Below are 13,515 nucleotides of genomic sequence, written 5' to 3' on the forward strand. Positions count from 1 at the left end.
TGTATGTGAGCAAATGTGCGTGTGAATATGTAGGTTGGTGGTGGCAGATGCCTCTCGCTGTGTGAAAATGCCTTGGGTTGAATGTTTCCAGTGACAGTAAAAAGAGAAGGAGACCACTGGAGAGCAACAGACGCAGTTTCTGGCTGAGGAAGAAAAAAAAAAAGAAAAAGAAGAAAGGTTCTAATATTTTCTCTCTGTCAGCGGGAGAAAAGAGAGTCATAGCAGCGAAAACAACAACAAGTGATCAACAGAACCCGCCTTTTTTCCCCGCCATCCATCTTGCTCTCTGTTTCCACTAGTCTCACATTGTCAGACCTTATTCCCGCACTACATTTACGCAGTTCCATCGCAGCAGAAATCTCCAGAGAGGCTTCATTCGAGCGAAAGATATCTTTCGCTGTTAGTTTTTCCTCTCTGTGTAGATCACATGGACCCCAACAAACCCAGCCCTGGCAAATATGAGAGGGGTTTGTTAAAGTCAATAAGCAAACAGACTATTATACATATTCATGCAGATGCCACATACTGCTTTACAGCCATAATAACATTCTTTGGAGGTCTGACAAGGTAAACAACATAGATTATGTTCTGTGAAGTATCAGTGAGAGAAATAAGGTGTTTGGGAACATCAAATAGGTTTAAATTAGTAGGTTCTTGTTCCTGCTAAATAAACTAAAACACGACATAATAACTTTCTGGAGAAAAGAAAACTGAGGGACAAAAAATGAAATCCACTTGCTCATTTTATTTATTCACAAGATATCGTTTTTTTTACACGTCAGGAAGGATTTGTTAACACGCGGTTGGTAAAATGAAAGATAAAAGGAAATGATTTTCATTCAGAGGGCACAGAGCTAAGTTCAAAATTTACTGTATATTCTATGAAGGAAGAGGGAAAATTGCACATCCATTCACACTGGAGTCATCCGAGGCATTAACATAAGGCTCGGAGTGGGAGAGCGTGGACTGAAGTGGGCATGATTATTTAAAATGGAAACTTTTTCACCCTGAAACTTGCTACTATTACAGTTTTTCTCGATTGCTTAAACACTATAACCAGGCCTCTAAACTAAAATTTCAAAACCGTAACGCTATTGGTCAAAAAGCACACCCATTTCCCTGAACTATAAACACTATTCCCTGCTTTGACACATGACTCAAATTTGGTGAACTGTTACTGCAAAACTCTACACACAAATCCCTACATTTTACAGTGCTTACACCATGTAGTCATTTAGAAAGCACTAGCATGCAATAATGTTAACTTAAGTCAGCATAGCTTGAGCTCAATTAGCACACAATTAACCAGGTGGAAACACTAGGAGTCAAAATTTAGCACACACCAATCAGAACCTGCGATGGATAAATAAAAGGGCCAAAGTCAGCTCATTCAGGTTTGAAACAATGGATCCAAAGAGATGCAAAGGAAGAGGACGTGGTGGAGAAAGAGGACGTGGTGAAGGAGGAGGACGTGGTGGAGGAAGAGGACATGGTGAAAGAGGAGGACGTGGTGAAGGAGGAGGACATGGTGGAGGAAGAGGACATGGTGAAAGAGGAGGACGTGGTGGAAGAGGAGGAGGAGGTGGTCTAGGACAACAGGAAGGTGGTGAAAGAGGAGGACGTGGTGGAGGAAGAGGACATGGTGAAAGAGGAGGACGTGGTGAAGGAGGAGGACGTGGTGGAGGAAGAGGACATGGTGAAAGAGGAGGACGTGGTGGAAGAGGAGGAGGAGGTGGTCTAGGACAACAGGAAGGTGGTGGAGGAGGAGGGAGAGGTGGAGGAGGAGGAGGACGTGGTGAAGGAGGTGGAGGAGGAGGAGGACGTGGTGGAAGAGGAGGAGGAGGTGGTCTAGGACAACAGGAAGGTGGTGGAGGAGGAGGGAGAGGTGGAGGAGGAGGAGGACGTGGTGAAGGAGGTGGAGGAGGAGGAGGACGTGGTGAAGGAGGTGGAGGTGGAGAACGACGGCGACAAGGAAGGGGAAGAGCAAGGGCACGAAGACAGTCAGTCTCGGATGAAATTCGAGCCACTTTAGTTGACCATGTCCTTGTCCATGGGATGACTATGAGGGAGGCTGGGCAACGAGTACAACCAAATTTGAGTCGCTTCACTGTTGCCTCCATCATCAGAACCTTCAGGGAGGAAAACAGGTAGGTGTACTTGCAGTAAGACTGCTTTGTACAGTAACTTGTAAGTTACTGAACTTATGTGTCTTGAGTTTCAGTATGTTTCCATTATTTTCCTGTAAAATGAATGTGTGACAGTTACAGTAATGAGTGCTTCTATTTTTGTAGGACACAGAGACGACCACCTGGTGGAGGCAGGTTAAGGCTTTTGTCGGAGGAGCAAGAGAGGGAACTTGTAAACATGGTAATTGCAAATAATGTAATCCGCCTGCGAGAGATTCAAAGGAGAGTGATTGAGGATGATCATCTTTTTCGAGGCATAAATGCCATCAGCCTCTCCACAATTGACCGCATCCTCCGAAAGAATCAATTCCGGATGAAACAGGCATACCGAGTCCCTTTCGAACGAAACTCTGACAGAGTGAAGAACCAACGTGTGGAATATGTTCAGGTATGAGTTTGGATACTGTATAAAGTATTGTGTACCATCACAGCATGGCAGTTTATGCTGCCATTTCAGCACTCTTGAACTGTGGTTCAGGGTACTGATTGACTCTACTGTGTTATGTGTTTTGCAGAGAATCTTTGAGATTGAAGGACGGCCTGTTCCCCATGAAATAATCTTTGTGGATGAGGCAGGTTTTAACCTGACCAAAAGAAGGAAAAGGGGGAGGAACATAATTGGCCATCGGGCTATTGTAAATGTCCCTGGTCAGCGTGGGGGGAATGTCACTATGTGCGCAGCCATCAGCCAACGAGGGGTACTCCACCACCATGCCGTACTAGGACCCTATAACACTATGCTTCTCCTTGCTTTTCTTGATGGTTTAAGACAACATATGTTCCAGCTGGACTACAGGGAACCAGCACAGCCAGAGCAGCCTCACTACGTTGTTGTGTGGGATAACGTCAGCTTCCATCGCGCTGCTCTGGTTCGTGACTGGTTTACCAATAACCCAAGGTTTTCTAATATCTTTCTGCCTGCATACTCTCCCTTTCTAAACCCGATAGAGGAGTTATTTTCGGCATGGCGGTGGAAAGTGTATGACCGAGAACCTTATGTCCGTGTTCACCTCCTTCAGGCCATGGAAGAGGCCTGCCTAGACATATCAGTAGATGCATGCCAGGGGTGGATCAGGCATGCAAGAGGATTTTACCCCCGCTGCCTGGCTGGGGCCAATATAGCCTGTGATGTGGATGAGATTCTCTGGCCTGACCCAGACCAAAGACAAGATGCTGAGGTGGGATAATGTTTCTGGTGTGTGTTGTACTGTATAGTACATGAATGACAATGTGCCACTGTACATACATTGGTTGCGTCTTTTGTGTTTATCATGTGACAAGGGTTTTGAAGGGGAGAACCATAAGCAACCTAATTGTTTTGGAACTATTGTTTTGAATTAATTGTACCAGTGTGCAAAACTCTGTTGTAGTGTGTGTGTTTTTGAGGGCTTGTGTTTGATGTCTGAGGGCAAAGTTTGGTTTTTCAGCAGGAGTGAATAGTTTTGGGTGTAGAGCTTCATTTTGACCTGGAAATAGGATGTTTGGGGAATTGAGTGAGAGGTTATGGATTTGTGTTTACTGTTGTGAGGATATGAGGCGTAGTTTCAAGAAATGTGTTTTAGCAATCGAGAAAAACTGTAACTGCGGCAGTGTGTAGCATTACATTATTGAACTCAAGGCTGGTCTGGGATCTGAAGTGGGCTGGAGAGGATTTGGAGATTATGCTGGGTTCAGAATCTCGGCCGGGATCCCCGCCAAGTCTCTGCTTGCTCATATCAAACTGAATGTGAGAAAAGCCTGACGTGACACATGACATATTTTTCTCCTTTGGCTTTACAGCCTCTTTATGATTTGCCACTGTTAAAGAAAGGAAGTAGGGAGGGATGAAAGGGGGAGGGGGGAGGTCTCCTTAAGATAGCTGAGTGCATGCATTGGTATTGCAACATTAATGAACATAAGGGCTGCAGAGTGGAATGAAGCCTGTACAGAGATGTAAGCGTGTGCTTCTGACAAAATGCTTTTAGACATGTTCAGTCTTGCTAGGATTACCCTAATCAGACTTTTAATTTCCATAAAAAATTTAAGTATTCCTTGCAATTTTTAAAAAATATATTATTGCTACTTTTTTCCTGTGACATCCAAAAATGCTCACATAGACAGCTGACTCTGTATCTTGCGAGCATTCATCTCCTATGAGCAGCCATCCCCCTCGAGGCTCTGAACTAATTGTGTAGAGTTCCCGGCTGAGGCAGTGGAGCCCCACTCCCGACAAAGTGGGAGGCACATGTTCACTTCATCTTCCTGCACTGACAGTTCCGTGCTTCTCCACACGTCAGCATCTTTGAGCTAAAGTGTAGTAAACAGAGGAGGTAGAGGGTGGGTGTGGGGGGGGGGGGAGGAGGACGAGCTTGGCAGAAAACTTGGGAGTTCATCGTGTCCTTGTAACTTTATTGACTGACAGTGCAGAGTTGAGGTGTTGCTCAGCGACTGGAGACAGCAGCTTTCACCTCGCATTGTCGTCGTGCTGATATGATGGGTACAGGCCGAATCCAGAGAACTCCCCGGTATTGCAACGCAATACAGCGATTGGTGGCGCAGTGGAACGAGGCTGTGCAGGAGTGCTGATTAGAGCTCATCCAAGTTACCCAACAATCCCCCCCAGAGGGGTAATTTAGTCTGGAGAGAATTTGTCAGGCACCCACTCTCTCATTCAGACTAAGTAAATGTTTATAAAACTGTCAATCACTGTTGAGTCAGCTTTCCCCAGCTAACAGTTACAAACATAATTGACTATAATGCTGTGGCTGGATGTGAAAAGTGACTCTTACTGGGGGGATTCAATAAAACGTAGAGTCTGTTTTTTTTTTTTATTAGACTTCTGTGCATGCTCTACACCAGGCTGAGCCCACTATCTTCTCCTCTGAAGTGCAAATGAGTCTATAATTAGATTCCACACGTGAGATGCAGAGCACTACAGAGACTGCAATGAATAGCCACAAATACTGCAAATAAGACAATTTACATAACTGCAAGAACAAATAAGTTAAAGGAGGGAGGATGCAGTGTATGCAGTGAAGGCTGTCAGCCTTTGCAGCTGCGGTTCCGGCGGTTGCAGGTAGCCTTTTTGTTTTATCCACAGTCATCTGCATGACTTTAAACAATCACTTAATGGTGAGCTGGTATGGACTTTAATGACTGTGCTTTGCCTTAATTAGTGTGTGTACACGGGGGGATTTAAAGCATTTAAAGGCAACTAGAGTAATGAATTTAGCAGATATCGCTACGGTGAAGGTGCAAACTCACACAATAGCAGTCCCTGCCTTTCTCTTTCCCCCACCCTCAAACTTACATACTAAATGCAGCATGACAAACTCTTGCAGGAGACTTGGCATGCTGGGTGGACACTCATAGTGTAATTCATTCTTTTTCTGCTTCCTTCCTGCAAACACTCAAAGTGCCACGCAGAGGAGATACAGCATGCCCATCTTAAAAAAATACAACAATAATAATAATAATAATAAATGGGTGATGCAGACTTCTGTGGGCACTGTAGTACCCCTCCTGTAATATGACCTGTGCCAGCACACCCTCATGTACTTTTCATAAGCCGCTGGTACTGCACTGCAGCTTGGTCCTTGTCCAAATAACAGCATTGTATCTAATTGGTCCTCGCTGTTGGAGCCTGGCATCAACTAGAATTCTTAAAAGCTCCAGTTAGAGTGCATAATGGCAGAGAATAGATCATTTATGACTAGGAAGAGAAAGAACTCCCTTCTTAGTGCCTGTTTTTCACCCTCGGATGCCCAGATATCGTGACACTCCTCTCAGGCTGGTAGCTGTTGGTAAGTGTCGGCGCCAATCTAAATTTTGCACCCTCAGTGGGAGCAAATTCATGTCTTTATAGTCCTCGTCCCCCTGTTTTTTTTTTTTCTTTTTCTGAAAGAGGGTCTAAATGTTGGGGACATTCCCAAATTAGCACTGAGTGCTGTGGCACTGAAGTGAACCATTTGCAAAATTTAAAGTAGCTGCGAGCAGTTCTATTCAATTAGTGGCATACTGTCAAGAGTTCACAGTCCAAAAGTGAAGCTTTCAAATGTTTACTGCTGTATCAAAATTGAATTAAAGTAACTCACTAGACAAAATGCTGTGCCTTTTAAGTCCAAAGAATAAATGCGCATAATTTGCAGCATTCTTTTTATTATATAATATGCTGGTTGTGGAGGAATGCGGACGAATGAGGAAGCTGACTTTTTAACAGTCACTTTTTAAGCTGGTGACATGTGTTTGATACTCAAAAGCAGACTTTGTATGGAGGATCACTTCAATAAGCCCCCCCCCTCTCCCCCTCTCCCCTAATGACACTTGAAAGCTCATTCTTTTTCTCTGTGCAGCAGAGAGTGATCTTTGAGATGCACTTTCAAAGAGCCAACGTGAAGTATGCCTCATGTCAGAAGCTTAAGGACATCAATTTGCTGGCTCGCACACTTAACCGTGATGGTTCATTATGTACTGATAAGGACCATTCTGAGCAAGGATGATTGTTTATGGCTGAGATGGATGGAGCATTTTAATTGGTAAACAGAGAACCTATTGAGACATCATTGAGCAGAATGACAATGCAGCTCAAGACCTCCCGTCTTTCCTGCATTTAATCGGGACATGCGGTGATCAGACTGCTACATTAGTATGCTGCGCTTGTGCGAATGTGGGTGTTAAATGTGTACTAACAAGCATTTGGAGATTCATAAATTGTGTTCTTGCACGCACAGTGTGGTATTGTGATAACGCTGTTTCTTATTTATATGTCGAGAAGTGCTTTTGACCAGAAAAGCCTTGAGCTACTAAGAAAGGTCAACCTGTATGTGCCAAACAATACAACACACCTATGAAATATAACCCTCTACTTGTTGACCCCATTAAAATGTACAATAAGTTTATCGCTACCTCGCAAGAGCCGCATGACCTGAATGCTGCTCTGGCAGAAAGGTATAACAGCAGCATAACATCAGCAATGCAAGGGAATACATAACAGCATGACAGGTTTACAAATTCCTTTGAGTTGCGCGAGCACAAAAGGATATGCGGGGAGGGAGGGGGCAAAAGATATAGGACAGATTGTTTCTTGTGCTTACAGCTTGTCCCGGTGTCTCTTTCCTTATGTCTTTAGGCTAACTTAGGTGGTACCTCTTTGCTGCACATCACGAGGAAATGAAAACGTAACCTTAGCCGATTTCTAAAGATGACTGCAGGCACGTGGGAGACCTGAATGGATATACAAAGAAAGCCTCTTAACATTACCACTCCAAACCAACTGAGCAGCTACACCACCCTTTTTAATACTTTGTCCTTGGATAATTACAGCCAGCAGCACAGGGTTAATTGAACTGAAAAGGTTATTCAGTTGAGTTTAACTGAAGCGCCGAGCCACAGAGTGTTGGATGGGGGCTGGAACAATAACGTATCAGAGTTCTAAGACCAGGAGGACTGGATTCTTTTCTGCAAACCCCCTCACACCGATTTTTAATCTCCCACTTTATTCACTGCTTTCAGGAGCTTATGACAAAGGATTTAAATTTACCACCTACTTTCATGCGTTGTCTGCAGACTCAACATGAGGCCAGTCTAAACAAAATGTGCTTACACAAGGCTGCATTAAAACCAATTAATCTGGAGAACTTTAATCTGGCTGTGAACAACAGTACACAACTAAAAATCACATTTAATGCTGCAGGTTAAACACCAAATATAGCCAAAAACAGCCCCTGGTTTTTCGGTGGAAGCCCATTATTGCCAGGAAATAACCCGTTTAGTAAGTTTCATAATTTATAATTTATTAGCCAACTGGAATCACTGTTGACTCTTTTAAACAATGCGCATACATGTATGGAAGCTGTGCAAGAAACATGGACAAGGATATTCTCATTTTAGGAGACTTTATTTACAAAGAAAATTAGGTGATTCCCATTCTTCAGCGTCGATAGAACTCTGATGGATAAATATGTTCCAGCTGCCAACCTACGGGAAAGAACAAGAAAATGGGGGAAGTAAGCGATAAGATGACTTGCATATGCCAGGTTGTCAGAAAAGCAATTTCTGAGTAAACACCAGTGACGAGAAAATGTGACAACAACAATTCTGACCCGCTCCCACCTGATACAAATCGATGTCTGCAATAAACTGTCACATTAACTCGCTGAAGTGCGAGCTTATCTGCACAACATAGCAGCAATATGAACCCACATGACATTTGTTACTGTCACTCTCAGACATACAGGTAATTTATTTAAGATATGCCACAGCAGAAAAAGGCTAAAGAGGTGCAGTGAAGGACTGCGATCATCTGAGGTCACTATACAAACCGATATCGAGGAAACTGCCACCCATCATCCTGACATTTTAACGAAAAGCAGATGGGGCTTGATAAAAACGGCAGGTGTAATTACCTTGAAGGCTGAATTACAACACTGGGCCATTTTACTTCTTCAGGATCTGATGTCTGACGACAATAAAGGGGAATGCAAAGCCACTGCCGAAGAAAAGCACCATCATGCCCAGCAGGCGCCACTTGTTGTCCACAGAAAATGGCAGGTTCTGTAAAAAGACAAGACCATTACAATGTAGGCAACTGCTTAGAAAATGGAACATAGTTCACTGAACCACAATTACTACACCTGTGAATGATCAGAATTATAGACAAGACAAATAGAGCGCCATAGTGCACCTTAATATCAGAAAGAAGCTACAGTTGGCCCTGATCTGTAATAAGTCTGTGTGTAAATAAAAAATGCAATGTTTTCTTTAATAGCCAAGACTAACATGCATTACAATATATATTCCTTACAATAAATATGTACATGTACACTTGTAAAACTGGAATTTTTTGGTCATTTGCACTTTTTAAATCACCAGAAATTTTGATAGATGCTTACTAACTCTTAGTTAAGCGCACCTCTCTTCCTCCCTCACTGCTCTGACCTTAGCAGGAGGCGGAAGCACAGCTTGTACAGGAATTAAGATTCCTGCTATGCGAATAGATCCGCAATTTAGTGTTTACGAGACTTTTAAGCCTCTCAATATACATTTCAGATTGGTTTCAAAGTTAAGCAAATTTTCCAAAGTAGGCAGGTTACATAGCAAGCTAAAAGCCTTTACCGGTGTCGCCACAAACCGACTAGCATGGCTAATGCTAGCCAAAAGTTCGTAGTCCCTGTCATCAATTCTGTCTTTGCTGCCACAAGTTTATATAATATGTTACCAGAAACTGGAGGAAACGTAGATGTAGAATATAAAATAACCAAAGCCCGGCTATTTTGGCTCGATATACAATCACGCTCTTGTCAACTGACAGGCATGACCTCCATGTACCGCTAGCTAACGTCAAGGCTGTACGTACACACAAGGCCTCATCACAAAATACCACCATTATGGTAAAACTGCTGCTGTCAGGAAGTGGTCTCACCTTTCCTGGTCCTTCAGCATAGTGTGAAGAACGAACAGCAGACGTTGCGAATCGCCTCACAGCTTGTCCGAGCATTGTGGAAGTCTCTCCTCTGATCCAGTACACTATTAAAGAGTGCGACCTTCTTGTTTTAGCGGTGAGCCGTGGAGCGACGCAAAGAATAGTGGGAAAAGACTAATGTGTATGGGAAATGTAGTTCAATTGTATCCGAAGCGACTACAGGTTTTTTTTTGTTTTTTGTTTTTTCCCATAATGATTATAATCCATTAGGTATAAAAAGCAAGCAAGCAAGAAAATATAAAAAAAAAGTTGTTTAGGCTATATTTGCCTTTGGGATCTTTCATCACAGGGAGAAAAACGTTTCACACTATGCTGTCTCATCCACAGACAGACAACGACATCGATCTGCGGTTTTTCAGTTATCATGGGATTTCAAATGTGAAGGAACCCATTCCTCTCAGAACGGCATACTAAAGTTAACTAAAGTGGAGATATAATGGGTAAGGGTGGTTATGCTGCTCACGTCGTTTAGCACGTGTGATTGACACTGTTTCAGAGTCAGTTATTAAAAATAATCCATGTGTAGGTAAGGCAGCAGATGTCACTTTCTTTATTTGAAAGTATGGAGAGATAGTGATCTGGGGATTAAATTAACTTCAGTGTTTCAGTGCGTGTCCTTGCGGGCTTCATTGGAGTAAAAAAGTATTGGTTGATAAGCTATCTTCATTTTTCAGCATTTGTCACAAACATATCATTGCTAAGGAAATACTGAGACAGAGAGAGATAGAGAAGGAGCAGTCTTACTGAGAGCAGATGGTTCAGCCATCCCTATGCACTATTGCTGCAACCTTTTCACTGATTAATACTACAAACTGGGTTCTGCATTTTGAAGGATGTTTAATTCATTAATTTATGACGGCTGTTAATTTGGAAAATGAATATCAGTTTCACAGGTTTCAGTGTCATATGAAAGTTATCAAAGTGCAGAAACCTGAGCTAACACATATTGCAATCTCCACACTAGGTTATCTGTTATGTGTTTGCTTGCCTGCAGTACCTTCACTTATTTGCCATTTGCTACTCTTTTATTTGTCCTGTATTGTTCTGATGCATTAAATAAAATTTGAAAACCCAAACTCTCACTGCTGCATAGAGAGGTTACACACATTTTCGCTCTGATATGCACAGTCCTTGTTGGGCAAAAAAGTACACATTATATGTAAAGAAGGGCTTAGTTGGCTACCTTTGTAGTTCTGTTCCTCATTAAAGCAAAAGCATGGCAGTTGGTAGCAGGGACACACACACACACACACACACACACACACACACACACACACACACACACACACACACACACACACACACACACACACACACACACACGCACACACGCACACCGTGTTCGTCGTGTCCTCAAAATACCGCGGTCATTTTCATTCAACTCAACAATTAAGCATGAGTGTTCTTTCAGTGTTTCTTTCATTCCTTAAATGTGCTCTTAATTTAGCTTTTCTAATTATTTAACCAAGCTACTTAGCAAACTTCAGGGATCTCAGTCTGTCTACTTAGGAAGCATAAATCAGTGACAACAGGTGCACTGGATAGGCAACTATAACTCAACCTCCAAAAAGGGGATGGTTTTGCAGGTGGTGTCCACAGACCATTGCTCTCTTCTTATCCCTCCTGAATAATTTTTTTTCTAGTTTTGCTTTTTGCTGGAGTTCTCGTGGCAAGAACTTCAGCAAAAAAGCACGAGATAACATCTGGACATGCAAAAAGCGTGAGATAACATCTGGGCATGCATCCTGATGAGACAGCGGATGTGTCCTGGAGGATCTAATCCCACATTTGGGTCCTTGACAGTCCTCAGCGTTATTTGATGATGTCGATAAAGTGATATACTCCCCTGAGGTTCGCAGTTGGATTCAGGCTGGCTAAGCCCGAGGGCCAGTCAGTGCCTTTGACATCCAGAAACTGCCTAAATACTGTGTTCACATGAGTTCAGGAATTGTCCTGCACCAAGACACTGCACCAGCACATGTTTGTACTGGGATTCTGAGGATTTTATCCCCATAAATAACACTAGTCAGGGTATCTTTAGCTAAGATGTGGAAGTCTGTGTAATGGGTATGCGTAAAGGCTATGCCTCCCCAGATCATACCTGTGTGTTCACCACAGTTTCTTCATACACTTTTATATCTGTCGGTTCTGGTGGTCTCTGACAAATGTCAGACAAACCGCACAATCTTGGGCTGTGGGCACAGGTTGCACTAAAGGCCTTTGGGCCCTCATGCCGCTCTTATGCAGTATGTTTCTCACAGTTTAGTCACAAACAAACGGACGACCCGCCCTCTTGGGGTCATTTTGTCAGACTCTGGCAGTGCTTCTCCTGTTTCTTCTCACACAGAGAAATGTTGCGAATCAGTTCACACTCTAATGGCATCGTACAAATTGTTGTGTAGTCTTTTTTTCAAATACATATTATTAATATTAACTTAGAAAGCAAGGAAAATTGGAACATGGGGAAGCTGATGTTATTTTGTTTTTCAAATATAGGAAAGAAAAGAAATTATAACCGTAAATGGAAAAAATATGAACTTTTTCAAAAATCCATTATTCATTGTTATCAGCACAATTTAAACACTACAAATTGTTTTTTCCTAGTGAGTTAAAAAGTAAAATCAATTTTTACTTGCTGAAGTTATTATTATCACACTGTTTACATATACCAACATAAAAATATATTTGCGTTATTTAAAAAAAAAAAAGAAGATAAAATTAATATAAACAAAGTCAGATTCTAGGATAAGTGACATTATACACCCTAAAAAATGCTCGTTTAAAAATGACCCAATTTGTAAACCAATGCTGGGTTGTTTGAACTTAACAGGGTTGGGTTACTGGTTTGACCCAGCACACTGGGTTAGGATAACTATCTAAAAATTGGGTTAATCTGACCAACGTTTAAAGTTGAGGTTACCAAAAATTGGGTTAAACTGACCAATGCCTAAAGTTGAGGTTAATAAAAATTAGGTTAAATTGACCGATGTTTAAAGTTGAGGTTGCCAAAAATTGAAACTCAGAAGCCATCACAAGGGTTATATTACCATTAACGCTTGGGTTAAGATTTCTACTTACTATAAAATTCAGCATGTAAAAACTAGATTCAAAACAGATTTTCTCAAAAATTATTTTTATTGCCATACGATACATAGAACATACACAGCAAAATTCATACAAAATATATCAATGAAAGTAAAATGCAAATAAAAAAAGTATGTAATTCATTATATTATATACATTACTTCAAATCAGTCTTTGGTTTCAGCACATGTACATGTTAATACACATGAAGACATGCTATGTAAAGCCCTCTCTGTTGTTAGAGCAAATTACATGTAAAAACTTTTAACTTTAAAAAACTGATGAATTCATGTTTTTTTCAGTAGCAAGAGGGAATCTCCCTGTCAGATCATTTCATGCACCTTTATGAGCAACATTTTATGCTTCCATCATAGCTAAATGAGCCCTCATTCATTTGACCATATTTGATTCATGTCCTGGGATTCATCTATTCCTGGGATAGATGACAGTGTGAAGGAATTCCCAAACCTGGACGCATGACTTTGGGTAACCTGTATCAAAAACAAAAAGTCCTTCGAAGCAGCCATCAACAGACCTTAGATTGCTGCAAAAAGCAGAAACAAATCTATCTTCTAGTACCAGGCAAGATGAACATTTTCTTGGGGTTCCTTTGGTTCTGAATTCTTCTTCCTGATAGAACGAAGCCTTTTCCTGACATTGCGTAGACACTCCTCCTGAAATCCAGTTGCTGGCCTACGAGTTCTGCAAGGGCTGAACCACACATCCTGAAATTTTTAAACAAAAGAAAAGGGTCAATAAAGTAAGATTTAAAAGATTATTTGCAGT

General features: G+C 41.9%; 2 protein-coding genes across 2 annotated transcripts; one reads left to right on the forward strand and one right to left on the reverse strand.

The window, feature by feature from the left end:
* Positions 1-2,000: 2,000 nt before the first annotated feature.
* LOC146657308 (uncharacterized) lies at positions 2,001-6,664 on the forward strand. The gene is made up of 4 exons (XM_085425154.1): positions 2,001-2,147; positions 2,292-2,574; positions 2,702-2,884; positions 6,518-6,664. Exons 1-4 carry the CDS (start codon positions 2,056-2,058, stop codon positions 6,662-6,664), a joined length of 705 nt encoding a protein of 234 aa, XP_085281280.1. The 5' UTR covers positions 2,001-2,055.
* A 1,378-nt stretch (positions 6,665-8,042) lies between these two features.
* Positions 8,043-9,751, reverse strand: cox7c (cytochrome c oxidase subunit 7C). The gene is made up of 3 exons (XM_085425305.1): positions 9,586-9,751; positions 8,570-8,717; positions 8,043-8,141 (listed from the first exon to the last, which is right to left on the reverse strand). Exons 1-2 carry the CDS (start codon positions 9,658-9,660, stop codon positions 8,601-8,603), a joined length of 192 nt encoding a protein of 63 aa, XP_085281431.1. The 5' UTR covers positions 9,661-9,751; the 3' UTR covers positions 8,043-8,141; positions 8,570-8,600.
* Between the last annotated feature and the right edge of the window lie 3,764 nt (positions 9,752-13,515).

Source organism: Rhamphochromis longiceps, linkage group LG12 (genome assembly GCF_057381845.1).
Source record: "Rhamphochromis longiceps isolate RC_006_pf linkage group LG12, R_longiceps_female_GT1.1, whole genome shotgun sequence".
NCBI classification, from domain to species: domain Eukaryota; kingdom Metazoa; phylum Chordata; class Actinopteri; order Cichliformes; family Cichlidae; genus Rhamphochromis; species Rhamphochromis longiceps.

What these genes read in the sequence shown, in the direction of transcription:
- cox7c (XM_085425305.1), bottom strand. Translation starts at nt 9,660, where the DNA reads ATGCTCGGACAAGCTGTGAGGCGATTCGCAACGTCTGCTGTTCGTTCT. An exon ending in ATGCTGAAGGACCAGGAAAG is followed by an intron (nt 8,718 to 9,585) that starts GTGAGACCACTT and finishes GTCTTTTTACAG; the next exon opens with AACCTGCCATTTTCTGTGGA.
- LOC146657308 (XM_085425154.1), top strand. Translation starts at nt 2,056, where the DNA reads ATGACTATGAGGGAGGCTGGGCAACGAGTACAACCAAATTTGAGTCGC. An exon ending in ACCTTCAGGGAGGAAAACAG is followed by an intron (nt 2,148 to 2,291) that starts GTAGGTGTACTT and finishes CTATTTTTGTAG; the next exon opens with GACACAGAGACGACCACCTG. An exon ending in AACGTGTGGAATATGTTCAG is followed by an intron (nt 2,575 to 2,701) that starts GTATGAGTTTGG and finishes TGTGTTTTGCAG; the next exon opens with AGAATCTTTGAGATTGAAGG.